General features: G+C 33.4%; 1 protein-coding gene across 7 annotated transcripts in view; it reads right to left on the bottom strand.

Annotated features, from left to right (window-relative positions):
- Positions 1 to 17,252: 17,252 nt before the first annotated feature.
- Positions 17,253 to 23,797, bottom strand: part of LOC129948995 (synaptobrevin) — a 97,638-nt gene continuing 91,093 nt past the window's right edge. For 6 of the 7 annotated variants that reach the window (XM_056060170.1, XM_056060167.1, XM_056060172.1 and 3 more), the window contains exon 4: positions 17,253 to 17,404. In XM_056060170.1, coding sequence (XP_055916145.1) covers positions 17,358 to 17,404 — 47 coding nt within the window. In that variant the 3' untranslated portion in view covers positions 17,253 to 17,357. Of the gene's footprint in view, positions 17,405 to 17,810; positions 17,850 to 23,797 lie in introns of all 7 variants that reach the window. The other variant, XM_056060169.1, reaches the window with a different exon arrangement.

Genomic DNA, 23,797 nt, shown 5'->3' on the forward strand with positions numbered 1-23,797 from the left:
AAGAATCCATTATGTTCCCGCATTGCACTTGAAAGCCTTTGCAATGCATACACATTACGTATGATTTAGCTGTCATTTTCTCTGTCATAGTTCTTTCATCAACATCTGACAGTTCTAAGATGTGTTCGTGTTCATGTGTCGAAGCTTTGAATAAAATTCTACTTCGAGAATACAATTGTTTACAAACTACAAAAACCAATATTTTGTTAAAAGTTCAAAAGAAAATTTTGTATTCTAAAATGATTGCCCCAAAATATGCAAAACTTGTCGATGGAGATATAAATATGGTTTTTAAAAAAATTTATTCAATGCAATAATTTGTGAATATTTAATGAAATGGTTAGGAAATTTTGTTTTCTGATATTTGAATTCAGAAAAAATCAAAGTAAGGTTTGATAACTTTTACACTAAACATTTTCTTAATAACAAATTAATATAAATATGTATGTACATATATTTACTTTAAAACTGTAGTTTCAGGAGGTTTTCGAGTTTCACAGACATTTGTCCAAACAATTATTATTATTAAAAAAAGAAGGGAACGCGACCCACACTGATAACTTCCCATCCCGTCTGTTGATTTGTCTCGCTTAAAAGTTTGTAAGTTTTCGTGCTGGGTTAAAGAAGTTGTCAGAAGAATTAATCTTAAGAATTTTAAAATTACCAACAATATTTTTCATATAAGTTTAGAAATAGTTTAGTTTGAAAATCAAGTTTTTGTTAAATAGATTTTAAGTCGAAAACATATTTTTACCAATAGCATTTCCTAAATTTTTACAAATTGGATGAATGAAATTAATTTGCGAGATATCGATTTTTACCAAATTTGCGTATTAGGTATTGTTTGTAGGTTTTATTTTTTACGAAAAAACCGACTGTTAGATTAAAAAAAAACTAATTAAAAATCAAAAACAACATTTTCTGTGAAATAAAATAAAAATTGAAGACAATGTTTTCAATTTTTAAGAAGCTATGTGAGTTGAAAGTAAATTTTTACCAAGTTTTAGTATTGTTTTATTTTAGGTTTTTAATTTTTTTTTTAAACTGTCCATTACATTTTTCTCAAAATTTTATTGAATGTCTAAAACAACATTTTTAAGAGATGAAAGTAGTTTAAAGTTAATATCTCAAGGTTTTGAAAAAATATTTGAGTCGAAAATTAATTTTTAAAAACTTTTATTAATTTTTTTGGTTTTTATTTTTTGTAAGCAAAATGCAAATTGCATTTTTCTCAAAATTTGTCCGAATGTTAAAAACAATATTTCTTATAAGATAAAATCATTTCGAAGGCATAATTTCAAATTTTTGAAAAGATATTTGTGTCGATAATCAATTTTCACGATCTTTTGTTATTTTTTCTTAGGTTTTTAGTTTTTTTTTGCAACAAAAAACTGTCAATTAGAATTTTCTTAAAAATTTATTGATTGTTGACAACAATATTTTTCAAAAGATAAAAACAGTTTAAAGATAATATTTCCAAATTTAATTTTTACAAACTTTTATTGATTTTTTTGTTTAGGTTTTTATTTTTTGTAAAAAACTGTCAATTAGATTTTGATCAAAATTTTTCCGAATGTTGCAAACAATATTTCTTATGAGTAAAAACTAGTTTTAAGCTATTATCTCAAATTTTTGAAAAGATGTTTGTGTCAAAAGTAATTTTTTACTAACTTTGAGAAATTTTTTTAGGGTTTTATTAAATATACTGTCAATTTGATTTTTCTCAAAATTTTACCGTTTTTTATTCGTTGCACAAAATTGTTTTGGAGATGAAATCATTTTTTATTAGTAAAAATTTCTGGGTGACAAATATTTTTTTCAGTTTTTTCGATTTATAAAAAAATTGTTAATTGGATTTTTTTTTGAAAAAATATACTGGTATGGTATCACGTTAAATATATAATATACATTTTAATTTAAGTCTCTAACATAATTGGTTCGTGAGATATTTAGGGTTAACCAAAATGTTCACCTTTTTTTAAACTGCTATGGTAAGAAACCACTCACGCAAAATGCTTGAGAGCTTCAAAACTTATTTGAAGTCGATATCTCTTCTGGTTCTTGAGCTATTGACGCTTGCGAACGTACGGACGTACGGACATACGAACGTACGTACACATGCACGCACAGAAATCTTTCTAAAAATCTTTTACTTCGACTGTAGGGACCTTGAAACGTCGAGAAATGTCAAAATTTCCAATTTGACAAATCGGATAAATTACAATAGTTTTCTATAGGAAGTTAATAATATGTTTTGATTTTATTAACATCTAAATGAAATTAGTTATAGAGCTACAACTCGAAAATCCTTTTTGAAGTTCTTCTCACGACAAGTTTTATGACCGAACTAGTTTTAAAGTTTGTTTCAAATTTTACATTATCAAATGTTAATAAAATTATTATTTTTAGAAAATACTTTGAGTGTCAAATAAATACAAAATTTGAATAAAAAACATAAATCTCGAAAGATTTCTAAAACTAATTTTGTCATTAAACTTAAACTTTTGATGTTATATTTGCTTTAAATCTAGTTTTGATTATACTCAAAAAGTCCTTTTTTTCAACATAGAAGATAAATCAGAAATGTCTTTAAAAGTAAAGAAAACAAATATTATTACTTTACAAAAATCAAATCAAGACCAAAAATATAAAGTTTTCATTTTTGCGCTGTAGCTTAGGAAAATAAGATTTTCTATAAAAAATAAGGACATAATTGAATTTTGGTGGAGCTTGATTTGGAGTGAAGCAAATCATATTCCGGGAATCGGGAAATTTCCAAAAAATTACTAAACATCTTCCCCTTTCCCCCCTTAAAAGTTTTTTTATGCCCTCAAATTAAAAATACTTTTTAAAAAGTGTAAGCGAAGTAAAAATGATACTGCATTTTTTCTATACGAACTTTATTAAAAATACAAAATCTTCTGCGAACTTAATGCATCGAGTTAATATAGTGTTAATTTTACTTACTTATATGGTATTTCTCTATGAGGTCTTGCTTTGAACAGTCCGCTTTTTAACAGCTGTCACATTTGAAGCGGTCATCAATTGACATTTGGCAAGTAAAAACTACGCCGATTTATGAAATGGCACAAGCTTCAAAAACGCATTTAATTGTTTAAAGACAATATGAATGCGGTGATAACTTTGAATTCACTTAGTTCTGCAGTTTGCAAGAAAAGTTTAAGCTTGAAAGACAAAGTCCAAGCCAATGCCTCATACCCGATTCTGGAGCTTAAAAGTATATGTTTGTGAAGCTATCTAAGACATACAAAATTTTATAAATAGCATTACGTGTTGCAATCTGGTTTGGGACTTGAGCCAAAAATTTGTGTACCAACGAACGGCCAAATTGTGTGTGGTTTGAAGCCATAAAAGCGACCAACAAATACAATGTTTCTCCAACATAGAGGACTCAATTATATAAACGCGTCTATTAATTATTATCATCATTGTCTCTACCCCAAACAAAATAAAAATAAACTCTCGCCTATGATAATTTAGTTTAAAACGAATCTCCTGAATATGGACACAAATAAAACCCAAAAGCGTTTCAACAAAATTTTTGAATACGATAAATATTTAACAAATTATTTCGTATCGTTATTAAATGATTTTGCTCCTGCTGATATTCGACGGTTGAGAAGATGCTTTTGGATTCTCGAAGTATCCCTCAAAATAACCACACTATTTGCCGGCTTGCAAATATTAAACTTTATAATAAATAGTTCCACCAATAATTCATTTCATCAATATCAAATCAATTTGATTTTGGGTTTAATAATTGATATTGTTTTCGTTGCAGTGGCTAATGGCGTAACGAAACGTCGCAAACCTAGATCCACTGATGGTTCCTATGTTATTGGAAAAAATGCCGAGCTATATAGTTTCCCATGCAACCATACGTCCAGAGCGTTCTTTTTGGCTGGATTTTTCACATTCCAATATCCAATGGGTTTCTTGATAAGCGCGGTTTTTCAATTATTCGCTTGTTTTGTGTCAATATCTCGTTTGGTTATGCAGCGCCATCATTTTCTTGATGTTGTTGGTGGAATAGTTTTGGGATTATTTGAAAATCTATTGCTGTATGTAATTTGGATAGGACCAGAAGTGTCCAAGTCATTTTTGAGTGAAGGCTACGACGACTTACAAGAATATGCATATGCTGATATTTGGATTGTTTTGTGTAAACGTATTAGTCATTTCTCTGTTGTTATCATTCTTATTGTATATAATATGTTCGTATCTACCAGCTATATTTACTTGCTTTACGTATCCTCTATTAAGTCTTTATTTTCTCATAAGAACGAAAACAGAAAATTTAATTTCAAGTAATTTACCTTTTGAAATATTTTTACCTTTGAACATTTTTGTACATTTATTTGAAACAATTTTAAATGCTATCTAAATTTTAAGACACTATTTTTTGCACCTATGTACTTTTTATAAAAAGCAAATAAAAATTAAGAAACAAGTCGGTTCTTAAATTTTTTGTAAAGGTGAGCCGGCCGCCGCGCCGTGACCGAGAACATCTCCTCGGTCCGTGAAAGTCTACAGCAGAACCTGAGGCAGTCTATTCCTCGCCGTGCATAAGAAGTCCGCCTTTTGCAGACTTCAACTTGGCGAATTTCGCGTCGGGACTTAGGCCTGCAGCCATACAGGATCTACCTGACCAAGGAGCTTAAAGTTCATGACCATAGACAACTCAGTTTGTGCGCTGACTGGGCTTCGAATCGTTTGGAAGAGGACCCCAATTTTGGCCCAAAGATCATCTTTAGTGACTAGGTGCATTTTTTAGATGAATGGCTGTGTTAAAAAGCAAAATTGCAATATATATAGGAAGACACCACCTTAAGCAAAGTTCTTCAGGTGATAATGCATCCTCGAAAAGTAACGTTTTGGTGTGGATTTTGGGAAGGAGCGACGGCGGCGTAATTGGTCTGTACTTTTTTGAAACCACGTAGGTGAGGTGACTGTCAACAGCGAGCGCTACATAACGATGATAACTTATTTCTTATGGCTCAAATTGAACCTTATGGACCTAGACGACATGTGCTTCCAGCTGGACGGCTGTACGTGCCACACAGCAAACGCTATTCCATTCCATTTCAACATCTACCCGCTAGGTATCTATAAGGACTTGAAGCAATTGTGAAGCATTGGCATAGACCTAATATTTCACATGACCTTAAAGATTGTAATCACTTCTTTGACAAATAACATGGTCAGGAACCTCTTATTGCTAAATTTTGATTGATATTTAAAAAACAAATAACGGAAGCTTCTAAAAAAATTTGTATTTTCTTATATTAAAAAAATCCAAGTTAGGAACATTTCATAAAAGTCTATCGCGTGGTTTTTGAGAATTATCACTGTTGGACCAACAAATTTCCATTGGGACTGTTGTTGTTCTTCGAATCGGCTAAAAAACCTTACAAGTTTATACCACATCGATTTAATGGTTTGGGATGTAAGGCCGAAGACAGACAGACAGACAGATAGACGGACAGAATCGGGAATCACACTTTCTCTACCATCGTAATTTCAAGTTTGATGAAAGTCTCGAGTTCGCAATTTGAGAGAAAATTTTATAAAAAATATCCTGTGGTTTTTAAGAAAATTCGAATTTTCAATCTTTGGACCAACAAATTTCTATTGCGACTGTTTCTATTCTTGGCTTAAACGAAATTGAAAAGGCATACTTGAATCTGCTTAAAACTTTAGTTTTCGAATTTGAGTACAGTCGAAAAAATGGTTTAACCTCCAAGACCGTAAAAGGAGCATTCCATTCACCATAACATTTGAGCTAGGCTTTTTTTCGAATAAGTAACGCCTACATGCCCAAAAACAAGATGATAGCTAACTGTTCAACAATTTTTTAGTGAATTTCAATTCGTTATTACAGAACCCGTGGTGTGATGGTTAGTGCGCTGGACTGTCGTTCCAGAGGTCTTGGATTGATACCCTAGTTGTACCATCTTTAGTTTTTTTTTTCACGTGTACTGTAGGTCCCCTCCATCCCCGACAACATTACTCGCAATTAGAAATGGTAGAGAGTTATAAGTCACTAAAACCAAGTTCTCAATGGACTGTTGCTCCACCTATTCACGGACTGTTGCTCCACCTATTCACCCTTATCACAAGCTTACTCATAGCAAAGTTCCGAACGTTTCGTTCCGCAACGAATAAGAACAAATTCTTCGGACTAATCTAGGATCTTGCTGTTTGTGTATTTTTTAAAATTGATTCATTTGCGATCGCTATTTTTGCAATAAATGAAAAAAATTTGCAACGAAAACGTGGATTAAAAATACCAAGGAAAATTTTAAGGGATGCATTTGATCCATTTGACAATGACGACAAAATGTAAGTAAAATTTAAATCTATCTTCTTAAACTGTTTACATATGGTCCATATCTATATTCAGAAAAAAAAAATAGACTCAAAAAAGCAGCATTTAAATACTTATCGGAGGAGCTGGACCAAGAACTGGACCCGTGTGTGTGCTCATTTTCACTCAAACCTATCAGCAGTCTAGCAGCTGTGCACAGATTCCTGTGCAGAAGGAGGGTACCAATACGCTGCAAGAGTTCTTCTTTTATCTTGTTATGTCTCTGCGACTTCGTTAAGTTGTTGATTTTGATCTTCCAAAGAACTGTTGATGCCAAACGAACGAGAGCTTTTAATTCCACTTGTTTGATGTTTCAACACCAGTTAACTTGATAATACTTTCTACAAGGTTTGAAAAAGAATGCGTTTTGTTCATTCCCAAAGTTGTAGCCTTGATTTCTTCTTTATTTTCTACTAGTTTTCTTTTAATATACGCCTTCCAGTCTATACGTATCTAAATCAAAGAGAGATAGTAGACGGACCTGTTCGCAGCAATATGTAAATTAAACTGCTGCTGACATCCTTAACAGGTGGACCAAGGCTGTTTAGTTCTTCTTTTACTTTATCCCAAAAGGCGCCGACTTCCTCTTTCGTTGCTTTTGTGTACCCCTGAGCAATTTCAGGGTTTTCTTGGAAGAAATCCAATAGCTTTTGGTACTGTGTTTTGTTTTTTGGACCTTTAAAAACAATATATATAAATTTTTCACAATAATTTTGCATTTGAACTTACATTTTTGTCAATTTGTATCCATTCACTTTAGTAGACAAAAAAATCTGTTCGTAGAAAAATCTGTCCAACTTACTATTCATTCGGGGTGAAGTGATACCACTTTTCAGAACTCCGAATTTCATAGCAGAATTTTTCGATACGAACGGAGCTATGATACCTTTTTTCGGGATTCATAGCACTAATCTATTACGTCAGTGCCTGAGATAAGGGTGATTTTTTTCTAATTTTTTAAAGTGTTTTGTCGTCCAATTTGTTGTAAAGTCGTAGTTTTTACCTAATAAAATGTCAAAAGTGACAGTTGCCCAAATAGGGGTCTATTCAAAATAAAACCTCTCTTACTTTAAATGCACAAAGTTGCCAGAAAAAATAACCTACGCCGATCTCGTTTCCCAAATAAAAGAGATACAAAGAGAAAAGTAGAATAAAATATTTAAAAACTTTATGTCAAATAGATGTGAAATCGAATACTCCGAAAAAGCTACACTTTTCTAAAATAAAATGAAACATAAGAAAGTCTTCAAAATTTAGAACACTGAAATTAAAAAAAAAAAAACTAAAAATAAATTAGGAAAGACAAAAGTATTGTCATAAAAACTCATATTTACTTCCTTAAAAGATGCTAACTAGGTCCAACTGTGCACTCTTCCATACACTTAATTAATACTATTCACAGTGTTTTGTTATTAAGCGCATTGCAAGCGAAATAAATTCAAATTAGGTGACAAAGAGTGAGAATTGTTTCAGGGACATTCTACAAACAATCAGGACAAAATAGAGGTCACCCATATCGCCCGCCATCAGCTTTTTGTATTATAAGTCTCTAGTCGTAGCCCGGTGTTCCGGTATATATAGGCATACCTTTTTTTCTAAAGGTTTTATCTTCTCGCCCGTCCAGGATTCATTTTACATTGTTTTTTCTGTTCAGTCCTGTCCTGTTCTATTCTATGTCCTGTCTGTACACAATAACAATTTTTCCAAACATACAAAAAGAGTGGTTATGTTAAGAGCCTTTGAAAGTTCTCATGAAGAAGAACGTAAACGTAAAAATAAAGAATGTAGGCTAGTGTATTGTTGACCCCTACTTGGGTCGCCAAGTGGGGAAGCTATTCTCTCTTTCTTTTTTTTGTTTTTAATTGGAAACATTAAACAAAAAGGATAAAAAACAATTTTAAAAGGACATGACATTAAAAATAAAGTGAAAAAAGGCAAATTCTATGTAGATATCTATATATGCATTCAAGAGTAGCTCAGAGCTCTGGCTGCTGCTATGGAGGTATAGAACAATAACCACCAACATAACCTCATGAACCACTTTAGGTCCTCTTGTCCTGTATTCTATTGTTGTAAAAAGTCGATAGGGGCCAAGTGGATGGAAGGTTCATAGGTATTATTATACAAGACAGTTTTCAAACTGAATATGTGCTTAGCTTATAGCTCGTTGTTCGTCGTCTACACTCGCTGCCTTCATGCCACGCCAGATGAATCTCCCATCCATTCCATAGGTATATGTATTACAGACACCACCAAAACGCTTTTGTGTATCCTTGTTAATCTTTTTTTTATTTTTTTCCTTTAAAAAAAGGATATTTTGACAGAATAGTAGGAGCGGAACGAGTAGCAGCTAACACCATACAAGGACTTGTTGTTTTAAGAGAACGGTTTTAAAAAAAAGTATCCTGCTTCTACTGCACAGGGGTTGGCTAACCAGCAGTTTAAGTTAATTATAAAGGGTTGTTGAGGATGAGGATTCTTTTTTTTTCATGTATAAAGCTTTTTCTTATTTGCCATGAAATTTCTCTGTGTAAAATTGAACCTTATTTGACTGAACTGAACCAAACCTTTGAGAGAAGATAATTTTAAATTAAAGATTATCCATTAACTGCCTTTCAAGGCCTACATATCCTACATAAATATAACTCATGAGGAGGTAAGGAGAGATAAAAATACCTACTAATATTTTGGCCTACCATATGTGATAAGACATAACCTGGTCTCATATTGTGAACACATTATTCTTTATAGCCTTTAAGTTTATTAACGCATTCTATAAAATCACATTACTTTGATCCCTTTTTTCTACGAATGTTTCATACGTATATTAGACTTAGAGGGTTGATGTCCCTTTTAAGTCTTTTTTGGACAAGACAGGCACAAAATTTCATAGTCTTCCGTTATTGCATCATTGAAATTAACTTACCTTTTGACCTTTCTATATTTACGAGAATTTGTAAGTGAATATTTTTTTATGTTTTTAAGCTAAGGATTTTCTTTTGTTTGAATTATCTTATTTTCGTCCTTTTTTGTGGTTATTTCGAATAAGAGATTGTACAATGTACCAATGAACATACATACCCTCTAAAGATAGGTGTAATAAAATAAATACAAAACAAGTATAGTAAGTAGGCGTATTATGAGGGTGGATTCATTTTAAGCTGTCATCTGGTTAAGGGTTTTATTCTTCCCATCAAGATAAAACGACATAAAACAAATAAAATTGACACAAGGGATAAAGAAGATACAACCCTTGATAAACTAGGGTAAATTTAATTAGAGATTTCCTATAACTTAGTCACTTGGGGGGAGGGGGGTAAAGGTTTTAGAAGAAACTAAGTTGAATGTGTCTTGTGTATTCACAGGTTTTTGTTCAATTTTATATAAGATATTAAGTTAAATATGAACCTATAGAAACTTAAATTGATGACCTTTTATAGAAAATTATCGTCTTAAATTATATTGTGTGCTTGAATTTTCACTATTTTCCAGCTAAGGTGGATACGTTATGTACCTTCATTCATAGTTTTATCGTAGATATAGGTATCCACTTAGGTATTTTGATGATGCTTCACTATTTAGAAAACAAAATTAAGAAGGGTTGCTAGAAGCTTCTTAAGAAAAATACAACAGACCCTTAAATGAGACTTTAATGTACTCAAAGGCAACGGTGTAGGAAAACATTATAGTTTACAGAAAATATCAAACGTTTTTAATGGTAGGAAAGGGCGACTTCAAAAGCGGCTCTAACCGATATCTTAAATGTACTAAAGCTCCAGATATGTGGAGGTTAAACTAGAGGCTATAATTTAGCATATAAATATGGCAGACCGTATCCTATGTGGGCTTTAGGTTTAATCCTCTCCAAAAAATACTTTATGACTCCAGAGTTTAGAGATATTTCTTTTAAAATTCCAATTGAAAGTTATTGTAAGCGATTTAATTTGTCGAAATGAAAATGTTGACATTTCTCAAAATTTCAAGGAGCCTAAAATCGAAATCAAAAGTCTTTAGAAAGATATCTACATATTTGTACGTGCGGCATACCACTTTTTCGTCAGGTATGTATGTCTCAAGAAATAGCAGAGATGTGAACTTCAAACATTTTGTTTTCAAGAAAGTAACATAAAAAAATGCAGTACGGACTTGCAAACGAAGTCAGTGGTCAACTGACGAATTCTGTCCATCTAGATGATGCCTTCAGTATTTGGGAAGTTTTTTCTAAGAAATGAGAGGTCAACTTTTGGAAGTCGCCTCTACTTAAGAAGAAAATTATATGGCATTCATTATACTGGTGGTAAGATGAATGACCATTATAGATGCAATTCTTCGAATTGTTGGTTTGCTGAGAGCTTCTGGATAACCTTTAGAAGAAGATGAAGTTGTTGCAGTTTTGTTAGTAAGTCGGGTCATCACTGCATTCGAAGGTCAAGATGAAGAAAGTTAGGTATTCAATCGATTAAATACTTCTCTGGTAAGATGTTAGACGATTACCAAAGATGTTTTTAAAGCAATACAAATAAAAATGAAGATAAAGGTGGTAAGTGGTCTAAACAAAGAAGAAATCCGAAGCCTTTAAAACAGAAAAAGACGGATGTCAAAGAAGCGAGGATGTGTTGTTATTACAACAAAGCAGATTTCTCTAAATAAAAATTAAGTTGCAAAAAGGAAAACATGCAGTCATTTGTAGCATCAGCAATCAAGATCTTCTGACTTCTCTCGTTTGAAATTTGTTATATAGTAAGAGCTAAGGTTGGTGGCTGGTACATCGACTCTGGAGCTACAATGCCAATGACACAAATTTCTTTGAGTCAATCCGACAACATTTGCCTTCCTCGAGAATCAGTAGTTGGCATTCCCCACTCTTGAGATCTAGCGTTAAAGTCGAAAGCAACCAGTATCCCACCTACAGTGCTATACATGAAATCTTCTAAGTTCTCTAGCTTTTGTCTGAACTCGTTGATCCGCTGTTTAGTTCCTGTGCACATTCGCTTGTATTATTTTGGTCATTTTGACAATTTCGCTATTGCAAGTGTCTGCCTTAACACCAAGAGTGATTGTGGAGTTTCAAGATCCGCACATAAACAGCACTTTGGTGCTCTATCTGTCTCGTTACAAGTTGCTTGGCGTTGTCCATATCCGAAGCGTGTGACCTTTGTTCTACGGCGAGTTCTGCACTGAACCCATCCAATTCTTATGGTTTTTATTTTTTAGTAACTCGTGGGCGACGCTGAAGTTAACTTTGATTATGGCTTCTATTGATGTCTGTGATTTTCCAACCTGGATGTCCGTAATGAGATCGGCAGCTTTCTTCTTGACGGCAGCTGGGACCTCTTTTGCTGTTGTCAATTCATCCAAGTCTCTAATCTCCAGTGATATTTTCGGTTCCAAACTTGGGACGCTTGCTTTACCTCCTAGTATTCCCTTAAAAGATTTACCAAAAGCCTCTTTGTCCTTTGTTTTGGATCCTAATTCTAAAAGAACATCTCCAGAATTAGTTTGCAGTATGGTTTTTGACGATAGTTTCGGTGTCACCTGGATTAGCCTTGTTTTGTATTTCTCTTAGGATATCGGTATACTTCTCGTTTCCTTTCGGCTTTATGAGGATAACTTTTGATTGATGGTCGAGGTGCCTACCTATCTTCATTTTTTTCCTTTCTTGGTCTTAAATTTGTTTATTCTTGCCTTTTGTCTTTGGGGGCTGTTTTGTTTCTTTGTATATGTACGATTTTTCTTCTTTTACCTGAGCTTAACTTTCTTACTTGTCTCTTCTTGTTTAGACTGAAATAATCTTTTCCCCTAGGTTTCTTTTGATGATTTCTTCGTTCTTTTATCCCGATCCTTAACATGGAGACTCGAGGGAGGTCGCTTCAAAGAAATGAGGTTTTCTTTTCGGTTTTTTCGATCCCTTCTCTGTCCGTCTGGCTTTCTTTCCCGAGTCTTTCAAGTTGAGATGTCTGCGAACTTTGATCCGCAGTCCTTTTGACTTTTTCTTCCCATTTTATCTTATCCATTGATTCATTGAGTGCTGCAATACCTTTTTTAATATCCATGCTGATATTTTACTGTTTGCTGCACGCCAATTTTATGGACTTGAGGATTTATCTACATTTCTCGATATCCCTATAGAAGTCGTCGCCGTTGTTTTCTGCTGTTTTACACCTGTTCTGTCTCCTGTACTATGTTCAAGAATATTTCAGCTTGCTTGTGTTTTCTCCACTGGTGTACTTTTTTGTCAATTGTACGTTCCGTAGAAGCCAAGTGTGCCACTCCCAGAACTGTCCCGTAAAACTGACAATTAATTATGCATTCATCGGTAGCATTGTTGACTTGCTCATAGAGATCCAGTAACTATCCAGAGGCTTGTGAAAGAAGATCTTACAACTGGCATTTATTTGAGGAAGTGCCCTAAGAAGATTATTTGTGAATATTGCATTAAAGGCAAGCTGGCATAGTCATAGTTTCCTGTGAGACTAATTTCATTAAAAAACAAAGAATGGCGATTAAAATTGGTTTTATTGTTTTTCAAAATATTCTTCATGAAGAGCAATACACTTTTGCATGCGTTTGAACCAATTTTCGTAGCACTTTTTCCACTCCGATTGAGGTGACTCCAAAACGTAGTTTTTGAATGCATCAACGGCTTCTTCAGAGGTCGAAAAACGTTGTCTGTGCATTTTTTTAATATGCGAGAATAACAAGAAGTCATTGGGTGCAAGTTCAGGAACGTACGGCGGATTACCCATTAATTGGATGTTTTCATTCATTTCTTTGAGCCGATGTATGAGAGCTTGCATTGTCATGATGAAGAATGATTCTCCTCTTCGTCTGCTTTTTTCCAATTTCTACGATGCCTTCTGGCAAAGAATTGCCGTATACCATTCAGAATTGACCGACGTGCGTTGCTCTAACGCTACTGTCGCTGAAAATGCCGAAGAAACAAGCAACCTTTTGCTTTGATGTTCTTCTTCAGCTCCGCGAACAACTTTTCATGGATTTGGATCTTGGAAGACCCATACAGTCGATTGCTGTTTTGCTTAGGGCTCATACGCATAGATCCATGATTCATCACCTGTGTAGATGTTATACACAGCCTTTGATGCACCTTGACCGTATTTTTTCGCCATTCCCTTGCACTAATCGACACAAGCCTTCTTTTGAGCGTTTGTCAGATTATGCGGGAGCGAACGCGAACAAACCTTTTTCACGGCCAATTGTTCATATAATATCTTATTTATGCTAGTCATACTAAAGCCCAAAGATGCCTCTATCTCACGATATGTAACATGTCGATCTTCCTTTTTGAGTTCATGTACAGCATCGATATTTTGTGGCACAACAACCGGAACGATGACCTTCACGGAATCCGTCCTGGAGCGAAGGACGACAGTGCTATATAATGTTGCTTTACCGCTGTAGAAAGAATTAAGTTAATCGCTGCACTCTTGTCTTAATAATCTACGAGTTAACTCCATTTTATGCCCGAGATGAATTTTTCAAGTTACAGTCAACAACACAAATCGCACTGAAATGAAACATGTTCTGTAGAAGGTTATGGTTTAAAATGTCAGATGGCGCCTGGCAACACTTTCTGTTACCTAGCCTAGACATATAAGTAGCAACCCTCGTTTAAAAAACTTATATTATAACATATCTCAGCTATGTTCAATAAATTTTTAAGAAAAGAAAGAAATGTACATATGTCTAAAGACTTGGAAAAATTCTTGAATTGAATTGTCGGTACACGTTTCCGTACAAACCACAGCAAAACGATGTAGCAGAGCGCATGAACCAAACCCTAACTCATACGTCGAAGTGTATATTACTAAAGAAGCTGTGTTAACAGTAGCCTATTTGCAGAATAGGTTACACAGTAACAGTCTTTAGAAGACACCAGTCCAGTTCAGTTGTTCACAGGAGAAAAACACCTGATCTGAACCACATTAGAGTGTTTGTATCAAAATTATTTACCTTAGTTCTAAAACAGAAGAGAAAGAAATGGGACGAAAAAGCTAAAAAAGGTGTTCTTGATATATAAGATCCAACTCTAAAGGTTATCGTATGCTTGAAAAAAAATTGAATAAAGTTTGGATATTAAGCTCTTTGAGAATTACCGAAAATAAACCTAAGAATCCCACAAAGATATCGAAGAATATAGAACTACGAGTATAAACAATTATGAAAAGGAAGATTCTTCTCTCTAAAATGAACATTCAGAACACGTGTTAGTAAGACTGGGAACATTTAATATGCCGCTTGTCATCGAAGAAGTGCAAGTATTTCAAGAAAATGAGCCCCTTGCTATAAAAGAACAGTCAGTTGCTCAAGGCTATGAAGCCATTGAAAATCAGACTGAAATTTAAGAACATCGAAAGTCAAACCGTTCAAATAAAAGCATTCCATTACCTGTACGTCTGTTGTACAAACCCCTGATTAATGTTGCAATAGAACTAGAATCCTGAGAAAAAGTATTGTTTTAACCACTTGTTGAAAAGCGCTACTGAAGCTACACAAGAGAAAATCATGACAATGAAGTTCGAATTTATAACCAGCAATTAAAATTAACTAACCTACAGTCTGTAACATAAGAGCGTGGTCACTGTTAAATACTAACAACAATTGATTTTTCGAAAATTCGCAAATTTATTGATAATTTGGTCGGCAATACTCAATGCAAATACCTTAGTAGCAAGTGCAATCTCCTGCATTGTCAATTATGGCCTGGCACTGTCGGGCATACTTTCCACTAGTTTTTCTGCATATTCTACCAGAAAAGATCTCCAAATATTCTAAATTTGTTGAGAACGTTGATCTAAATTACATGGCTTGCGTGTGCGAAGCTGCATTTTCATCAGCCACACATTTTCTATGGGATTTGCATCTGGTGACTGAGATGGCCAATCTAAAGTGAGAACTCCGTTTTGGGCCTTCCACTCGCTTCACGCTCGACTCCGATGTTTTGGATCGTTGTCATCTTGAACGATCCAGCTTTCTTTTTTTTGGCATTTAAATTCTCGGTAAATAAGAACAAAGTACCGAATCCTTTGTTTGAGAAGCACCCCCAAACATGGGCCTTGACGGTCTGTTGAAGCATCCTACTGGTGGAGGTTGTCTAGGCGTGTTTGCTGCTCGGAAATGCCCAGAAAGAGGATTAATCAGATAAAATTACGTTGCTCCAATCGCGGTCCTAGTTTTCCTTCGCCCATTCCACTCGTTTTTCAACGTGATTTGCACTCAATATTGGTTTTTCAAAGTACTGCGATATTTGAGTTAATTGGCAAGCAAGTGCCTGAGAATCGTTCCATAAGATATGTCAACACCTTTTGCTATCAATTGCACAGCAGCTTCACTTAAATTCAAAGTTGGATCTTTCGAGAACAATGCGAGAATCTTTTTTTTTTGTCTTTTTTCGCGATCAGGAAAATCATCAACGTTACCGACCATTTTATAGCGATTTATCCACTTGCTAACGAACTGCTTCGATTTTCCCATATATTTTGCAGCAGCAGTTTGCCTTAATTTGGGTCCTTTTTCATGCAAACATAGAAAAATTGCCACAAAGCGAGAAACGTAAAGAGCACTCGTTTCGAAAAACCACTCAATTGAATACTAAATTTGACAGACAGCTGACATTTTACAAAAAGCATGAAGGACTCAGGTGCCCTCTAAGTCATAGAAAAAGAAACAGGACTCTCTGATTTGTTATCTACGTGTAACAGTGGCAACGCTCTTATGTAACAGACTGTATTTTTCAAACTATAAAATCATTAAACTTGAGTTTTTTCAAAACTTCATAAGTCAAATAAAGACTAACAAAAATAACGAAACTTTCCAGAAACTAAGTAAGTTACTCAAATGATTTAAACAGAATCTAGAAGACTTTAAAAAAAATCATCATCAAAACTATTGTAGTTTTATCTTAAGAACACCGTTTTTGGTTATCTTTAACATTTTTTTTATAACGACGAATATTTTAAAAACCTGAGATTCGCCTTGAGGAAATTGGTTTGTGGGACAGAAAAAAAGAATTAATTTTGAAGAACGGGTGTTACACCTATACATAAATATTTTCCTGATATTGACATCTAAATTAAAGTTTTGAAAAGCTTAAAACACAAAAACCCTTTTAAACTAGTTTTTTGATGTCAAACCAATTTTGAAGAAACTACAATAAGGATTTAAGAAATTATACGAATAAGATTTAGTTCAATAGAAACATGAATTTTTAAGGATCATACAAAAATCTTAACAATATTTTTCAATTTAAGAAAATAGTTTTGTATTTTTACAGATAAATTATTTATTTGAATTTAAATTACTTTTTTTTGTTTAAATAGAATACACAAAGTGTATTACGTACATATTTATGAATATACATACGCATTATTTATATTATGGTAATAAAAATAATAATTAATGATTAAATTTAACTTCAAACAATCTACGAAAATGAAAACGCTTTTAAATAAGCAGTATTACTTTTCAAAGCAATAATAATAAATCATAATACAACAATGCCAGAAACAATAAAGAAAAGAATATTAAAATTATTACAAATTTTGAAATGCAAAATTATATTTATGTTAGTTAAGAAAAAATATATATAATTTTTTTAAATGAAATACATCTACATGAATTAAAGTGTACAAAATAATATTTTTTTATTTTTTAAATGAAAATCAAGTTAAATTTTTATTTTTTGGTTTTTTTAAAAAAAGCAACAACCAAATTTTAAGACACTTTTTCGTCGATTTTTTTTTATGATATAACATTTTTAAATATTTCAATTTTATCGTTTATTAGTTTAGATTTTTATTTTCACATACATTATGCATTTTATTTAATAAGGATAAGAAAATATAAATTTGTTTTATAATGAATTTTTTGTTTTTATTTTTGTATTATATTTGAATTGGGAACAACAAAGTTAAATATATTTTTTTTTTGTTTTTTAATATAATTTCAGAATTTAATTCTTATCCACTGGTGCATCACTGCTGGAGGGAAGTATTGAAACTGTAAGTAAAAAGTAAAAATATTGTTATTTCAAATTTAGTAATCAAATAGTTTTGAAAATGTATATAAGTATAAGAAAATGTATATAGATAAGAAAAACCTTCGCTTCGATCACAGAAATTTGTTCAAAGGCTTAAAATTGTAAATTGGCCTACCAAGATCACCAATAGACAAAATGTTTGTTTTGAAAAAAGCTGCTTACAAGTATTAAGCCATAACCATCGATGATATCAGTAAAAAAGATACGAAAATAGAAAAATGAAGAGTTTTTGAAAGTTAGAATGTAAAAATTGGGTTATTTTTAATTTTTTTTTGTTTGAATGATTCAAAACTAAGTGAATTTTGTATACAGTGTGCTTGATATTTTTTTTGGTATTAAGACGACGTGCTTCAAGATTTTACTCACATTTCTTAATATTAACTCGTTCTTAACTGAATAGAGAGGCTAGAATAAAAATTAAAATTATTTTTCGTTGGACTAAAAAACTGAAAAATTTCGAATAAGAATTTTAAAGTGTGCTGTGTTTGTTTTTAAAGTGCAAAATTCTGGTTTTAATCGAAATTTGTTTAAAACGAAGTCAAAAAACTGGGTTATATGTTAATGATGATAATATTATTTCAAAAAGTTACTAGAAATTTGGTAATTTCTTAAAGTATGAAAGAGTATTCATCTAAAATACCATATTGTAATAAGTAGGAGGTATGTAACTCGTAAATAATATTTTTTAAATTTGTTATTGTTTTAAGAAATTGACCTTCTTCTTTTATAAATTTTTATTGGGGGCATCACTTTTCTTTCAACTTTTTTTTGTTTAAGATTTGTAGAAAAATGTCGAAGAATTTGGACCCCATTTGAGCAACGACGTAATGGTTATTTTAATATAAACTTTGTTTCAAAAATTATGGTTTCCAATGTGCTACTAAGTGCTATTATTATTTTGGTACGTGTTCTGATACGTGTTTTATCTGATAGAAACGACATTTTTAAGCAACCTATCCATTTTTTTGAATAGCCTGTTATTTGTCACTTCTAAAGCTATCATCTTTTGACACTGTTTTTAAACGATACACGCTTCAACAACGGACTTTTTGGTGGAAACGGTAAAGCACCTCCCAGAACCACCAGGTCGAAAACAATTTAAGCTGTTGGGCCGAATTAATGATATGAAGAATCGAAACTGTCTCTTGACGATAACAGGCTTTTATTTTTCGAGTAAAAAAGATGGCCTGAGTTTTCGAAGCATTTAAGTTAATCGTCCAATCGTCAAAATATTGTTGAAGTATGTACATATATGAACTGTCATGCGAGAGGTCTTGGGTCTTGGGTTTTTTTCACGGGTACTGAATTGACAAATTCTCCACGAATAATTCTTGTCATAAAAAGTGCTTTCTCAAATTTGCCGTTCAGATTCGGAAAACTGTAGGTGCCTTCCATCCCTGACAACAGTATTCCACACAGAAATGGTTGAGAGTTGTCAGTCACTAGGCCCTAGTTCTCAAAAGGGCTGTTGTGCCACCCAATTTTATTTGTTATGTACACTCAAAGAAGATTGCAATTTGTTTTTAACACAGTTGTCATTTGATTAAGCTTTAATTCAGTTTTGTAAGAGATTAAAATAAGTAGTAAACACTGTATGGAGTATTGGGCTAAGAACGGATCTTTGGGAACGCCTGCAGTACACACAAACATTTCCGAAAGATTTTTTATTAACAGAAAAATGTGATACCACATGACAGAAACATGTGATACCACATGAATCTTTAGATCTCCTCCTAAGCTCAATGGAACTAGTTTGAGTCACTTACGAAACGTCAGGAGGTTCAATTGGAATCAAAATGCTGGCTCTAGGTCTGCAAGGAATGTCTGCCTCGAGTTTCGCAACTGGCCAAACAGCATCTAACCAGCTGACAGCAAGCTTGTACAAGTCACAAGATCTCTGATCGCCACAAACCATGAGTTTGACATGACTCCGATACCAACCCCCGCTTATGGAAGGAAGTGGTCCCAGAAGCGCTCTCAAAATGCTTTAAAAGCCACCCGAAGGCTTTACTTGCTTGACCAGCTGCCAACTATCAGTCAATATTGTGCCATCATCATCGCTCAGCCGCAACCTTTGCCCTTCGTGACGTCACTGCAACTAGCTTGTTTTTTGATGGGATTGAAGGGCGTGCTGGTGTTATGCACAGGAAGCCTTTTTTGTGTCGGTATGGCCCCTCAAGAGACCTTTCTCTTTTAGAAGTGAAGACTTTCCCGGTCCTAACTGCAGTAAGAACACTGTTTGCCCATTCAACTTGAGCGGCTTGCTGAGGTGTCCTTCCAGCCTCCAATGATTCACCAGAGGACTTCAGGATTCTCGCAGCTTGCTGCTGTTGTTTATATAGGCTTTTCGAGAGTTTCTCCTTTCCATTTCTGGATGTACTCTCAGTAGTAGTGGTAGCGCCATTATTCACAAACCTGCCACTACTGGTACAGTATTAGGTATCGCTACCTTCCTACTTTCGTTGCTACAAACAGCAGAATAGGTTCCATGGACTGTCAATACTCCCTTTTCTGTGTTGGCGCCAAACTGCCGCCCGGTCTTGAAGAGATACCGGCTCATGATTTTTTTTCTTTTTTGTTATTCATACTTGGTCCCACGAGTTGCGAAGAGAGGTCCGTTTGTACAGATTAGCATTATACATAAAAGGCGAGTTAGTCCGGAGGTTGCCAAGTATCCGGATACTTCGTTAGAAACTGAGCTATTTTTTAATTGGGCCCCTAGCCAGGCTGATCATCGGCACGGGTCGTTAAACACATTAGAGCCCAATAAAGATAAGAGGTGGTTGGAAAGGGAGAGATAGGGTAAGAAGTCAGTTAATGTTAAGAAAATCATGCTGATATGTAAGGTAAATTAGGATCGGTAAACAGCAATTGATCTAGGTTAGCTAGGGTGGGAAGGAGCACCAGATAGAGGTGCGCTATCTAGGTTTGTCGCTATTACATCGTGGAAGGTGGGATGGGAGTTAGTGACATAAGCGTTGGATTGTTTATGTGGGGGGAGGGGGTGATTTTGGAAAGGTAAAGGGACTAAGCACTTAATTACACAACTTAGTAAGCTTATAAGACGATTTTGTTTTTTTTTTTCAGGTTTTAAAATTGAAAATTGATTTTTCCATTCTATTTCAAAGTATCTTAAGAATAACACAAGTTAAAAAAAATTATTCCTTTATAAAAAAAGGAAAAAATATTTTGTATGTTATCTAAGCCAGCTGACTTTCGAGTTTTCAATCCAAGGACTACCTCAATAATTTCAATAATTGTAACATAGTGGAGTTGATCAAATGCAATGATCACAAATTTCATTTTGCCATTTAATGTAGTTATTGGTTAGTGAATGTCTATCGTTAAATATTTTGCCTTTTCAGAACTAGACAAGGATACTAGTCCATTATTTAGTTTCAATGCAGGTAAATTTAAGTTAGGCTTCTCAACAACTTTAACCCTAGAAAGATAACCATATTTCATAGACCATAAGTGGTACGTGATATCCTTGTTTCAAAAGCTTGCAATGTCCTCTATATTAACTTCAAATAGGAAGTTATTGTAATCGTTTCGATTTGTCAAATTAATAATTTTGACATTTTTCGACATTTCAAGGTCACTAAAGTCTTAATGAAAGATTTTTAGAAGATGTCTGTGAGGGCGTGTGAACGTCCGTACGTTCGAGAAGTTTTTTTCTTCGTCCATAGCTCAAGAACCAGTAGAGATATCGCCTTTAAAATTAATTTTACTATACAGATAATAATGCAGAAAGGTACGATTTTGAGACCAATCGAATAGAATCGAAATAAGAGTAAAAGGCTAAAAAAACACTACTAAAAGTTAGTAAAAATCAAATATCTTTTCAAAAATTTAAGATTATGGCTTCAAACTAATTTTCACTTATAAAAAATATTGTTTTCGACATTTCTTCAATTTAGTTATCAATGTGTGTCGCATCTCAGTCTCTTTTTAAAATTTGTATTTTATTTAAAAGAAAACTGAATATTCATTTCAGTTAAGTTATAACCTATCCCTCATTTTGTATCAATCTTCTCTTTAGACAGTGTCTGATTTTATTGAGCTCTTGTTTCTGTTCAAAGAAACAGATTGTTCAACACTTCCTATAACACTATGAAACTATGAAATATTTTGATCAATTTCTGAAGTCGGAACATTTCTTAGTTTTTAACTCAATTGGGTTTTAAACATATTTTAATTGACATTATTATGTTCAAAAACTTTGTTTTTACTGTTTGAAGGCAGTAAATAAGTACTTATACATTTATTATAAAGGTTATCAGAACTTAATTTACTTAGCACTACAGGTTGATTAAACAGTTCCGCCATATTTGTTTAAAAAATTTCTAATGTAGAAGGGCTGGAACGGTTGTTAGGAGGGTAATAAATGGGAGGGAATAAGATGTCGAAAGAATGAATGCTACTTCAGGTATTAGCTCTGAGCATTGAGACATCCTCAATTTCTCTCTTTGCAATTATGTAAAATCGTCTACGACCAAAAAATTACCGGTAATATTTCCGACATTACACAATATTTTTCATGCAAACATAGAACTTAAAGCTTTTAATTCAATATAAGAACTCAAGCCAGTCGGTCCTTAACATGTTCGTATATTCACTGATTGGGTCCTTGAAATGCATCAACATGACGAAAATTCTTCTTCGAAAAATACTTTTCAGTGATCAGACCCATTTTTACTTCCGAAACTATGTTAACAAGACGGATTGCGGCAACTGCAGGTGCAACTGTTACCGTTATTGGATTGAGCAACTGACCTGATTATCGATTTGTTATGACCGGAATTGGAAGATATCAACATGGTTCGAACTGACTTTTCTCGATGGAAAAATCACACCTTTTGAACGAATAAGGATATTGCCTTAAATGTTTTTCTTTCTTAAATGGAATTTTAAAGGCTAGACGAATATTGATTTTTAAGAAATTGTTTTAAAGGGTGTTTCGAAATATTTAAATAAAATCTGATCTTTTTAATAAAGATAAATTAACAAACAAAAGAATAAGGTAAGACTCGTAAAACAGTTAAATTTCTTGCGAATTTAAAAAAAATAGACAGTGCTTGTTTAATTTTTGAACAGGATGTTACAAAAAAAGTTTTCATAACAGTGGATGAATATGCTAGTACCCGTGGCATGATGGCTAGTGCGTTGGACTGTTATAGTTTAGCTTAGAGTGTCCGTATGGGACCATTAAGTTAGTTGTAAGTTATGGATAATTAGGCTAGTTTTATGAATTTTTGTCTAGCTTTAAGATAGGTTTAAGATTGAATAAATAAAAATGAATTTGAAAAAAAAAAAAAAAAGTGCGTTGGACTGTCATGCAAGGGGTCTTGGGTTCAATCCCAGCCTGTGCCACCTTAATTTAAAAAATTAATTTTCGCGGGTACTGCCTCTTGCGAGGAATTGACAAATCCTTCAAGAGTAATTCTTGTCATGAAAAAGTGCTTTCTTAAACTAGCCGTTCGGATTCGGCCTAAAATTGTAGGTCCCTTCCATTCCTGACAACAGTACTCGCACGCAGGAATGGTTGAGAGTTGTAAGTCACTAGGCCCCGTTCACAACGGACTGTTGCGCCACCCCATTTGATTTGATTTTTTTTTTTTTGGATGAATATGCTATTTTTAAAACAGGTTTCTGGACCGTGTTATTTTTTGAAGATGTAGTTACGGGTTGGGTTCGATATACCGGTTTTTATATTCCCGTTTCTTAAAAACCCGATTTTAAATCCCACTTTTTATAATTCCGATTTTTAATAACTCCGCTTTTTGTAATCCCGTTATTTTCTATCCCGATTTTTCAATCAAAACTAGTTGTTTAATTTAAAAAAATCTCGCGATTAAGAGAAAAACAAAACAAATAACAATATTATAATATTTTAGACAAGTAATTTAATATAAAAACCTTTGACTTCTGTTGTTTTTTAATTTAATGCCCGTATTTTGCAAAAATGAAAAACGGGATTTGACGGGATTTTAAAAAAGCGGAGTTGCAATTGATCGGGATCTTGAATAAGCGGGATTTCAAAAGACGGGATTTCAAAAATTCGGTAGTTTAGAAGACGGGATTATAATACTTTTTTTTCGGGATTTTTAAAAAATGGGATTTTAAAATGCGGGATTCCGATACGCTCGCGGTAATTGCAGTTGGCCATTGATCCTTTGTGATGATGCACTTTAGACATTTAGAAAGAAAAAGTCAATGCTTTAAATATAAATATAAAAAAGTCCTGAAGTTATCGAAAACATTGCTGAAAATATGCGGATTGGTCATATAAAATTCTATGAATAGGAAATGGTACTGTAACTTTTCTCCTTCTTTAAAAAATACTAGTTTTT

The sequence above is a fragment of the Eupeodes corollae genome, chromosome 3 (assembly GCF_945859685.1).
Source record: "Eupeodes corollae chromosome 3, idEupCoro1.1, whole genome shotgun sequence".
Taxonomy (NCBI): Eukaryota; Metazoa; Arthropoda; class Insecta; order Diptera; family Syrphidae; genus Eupeodes; species Eupeodes corollae.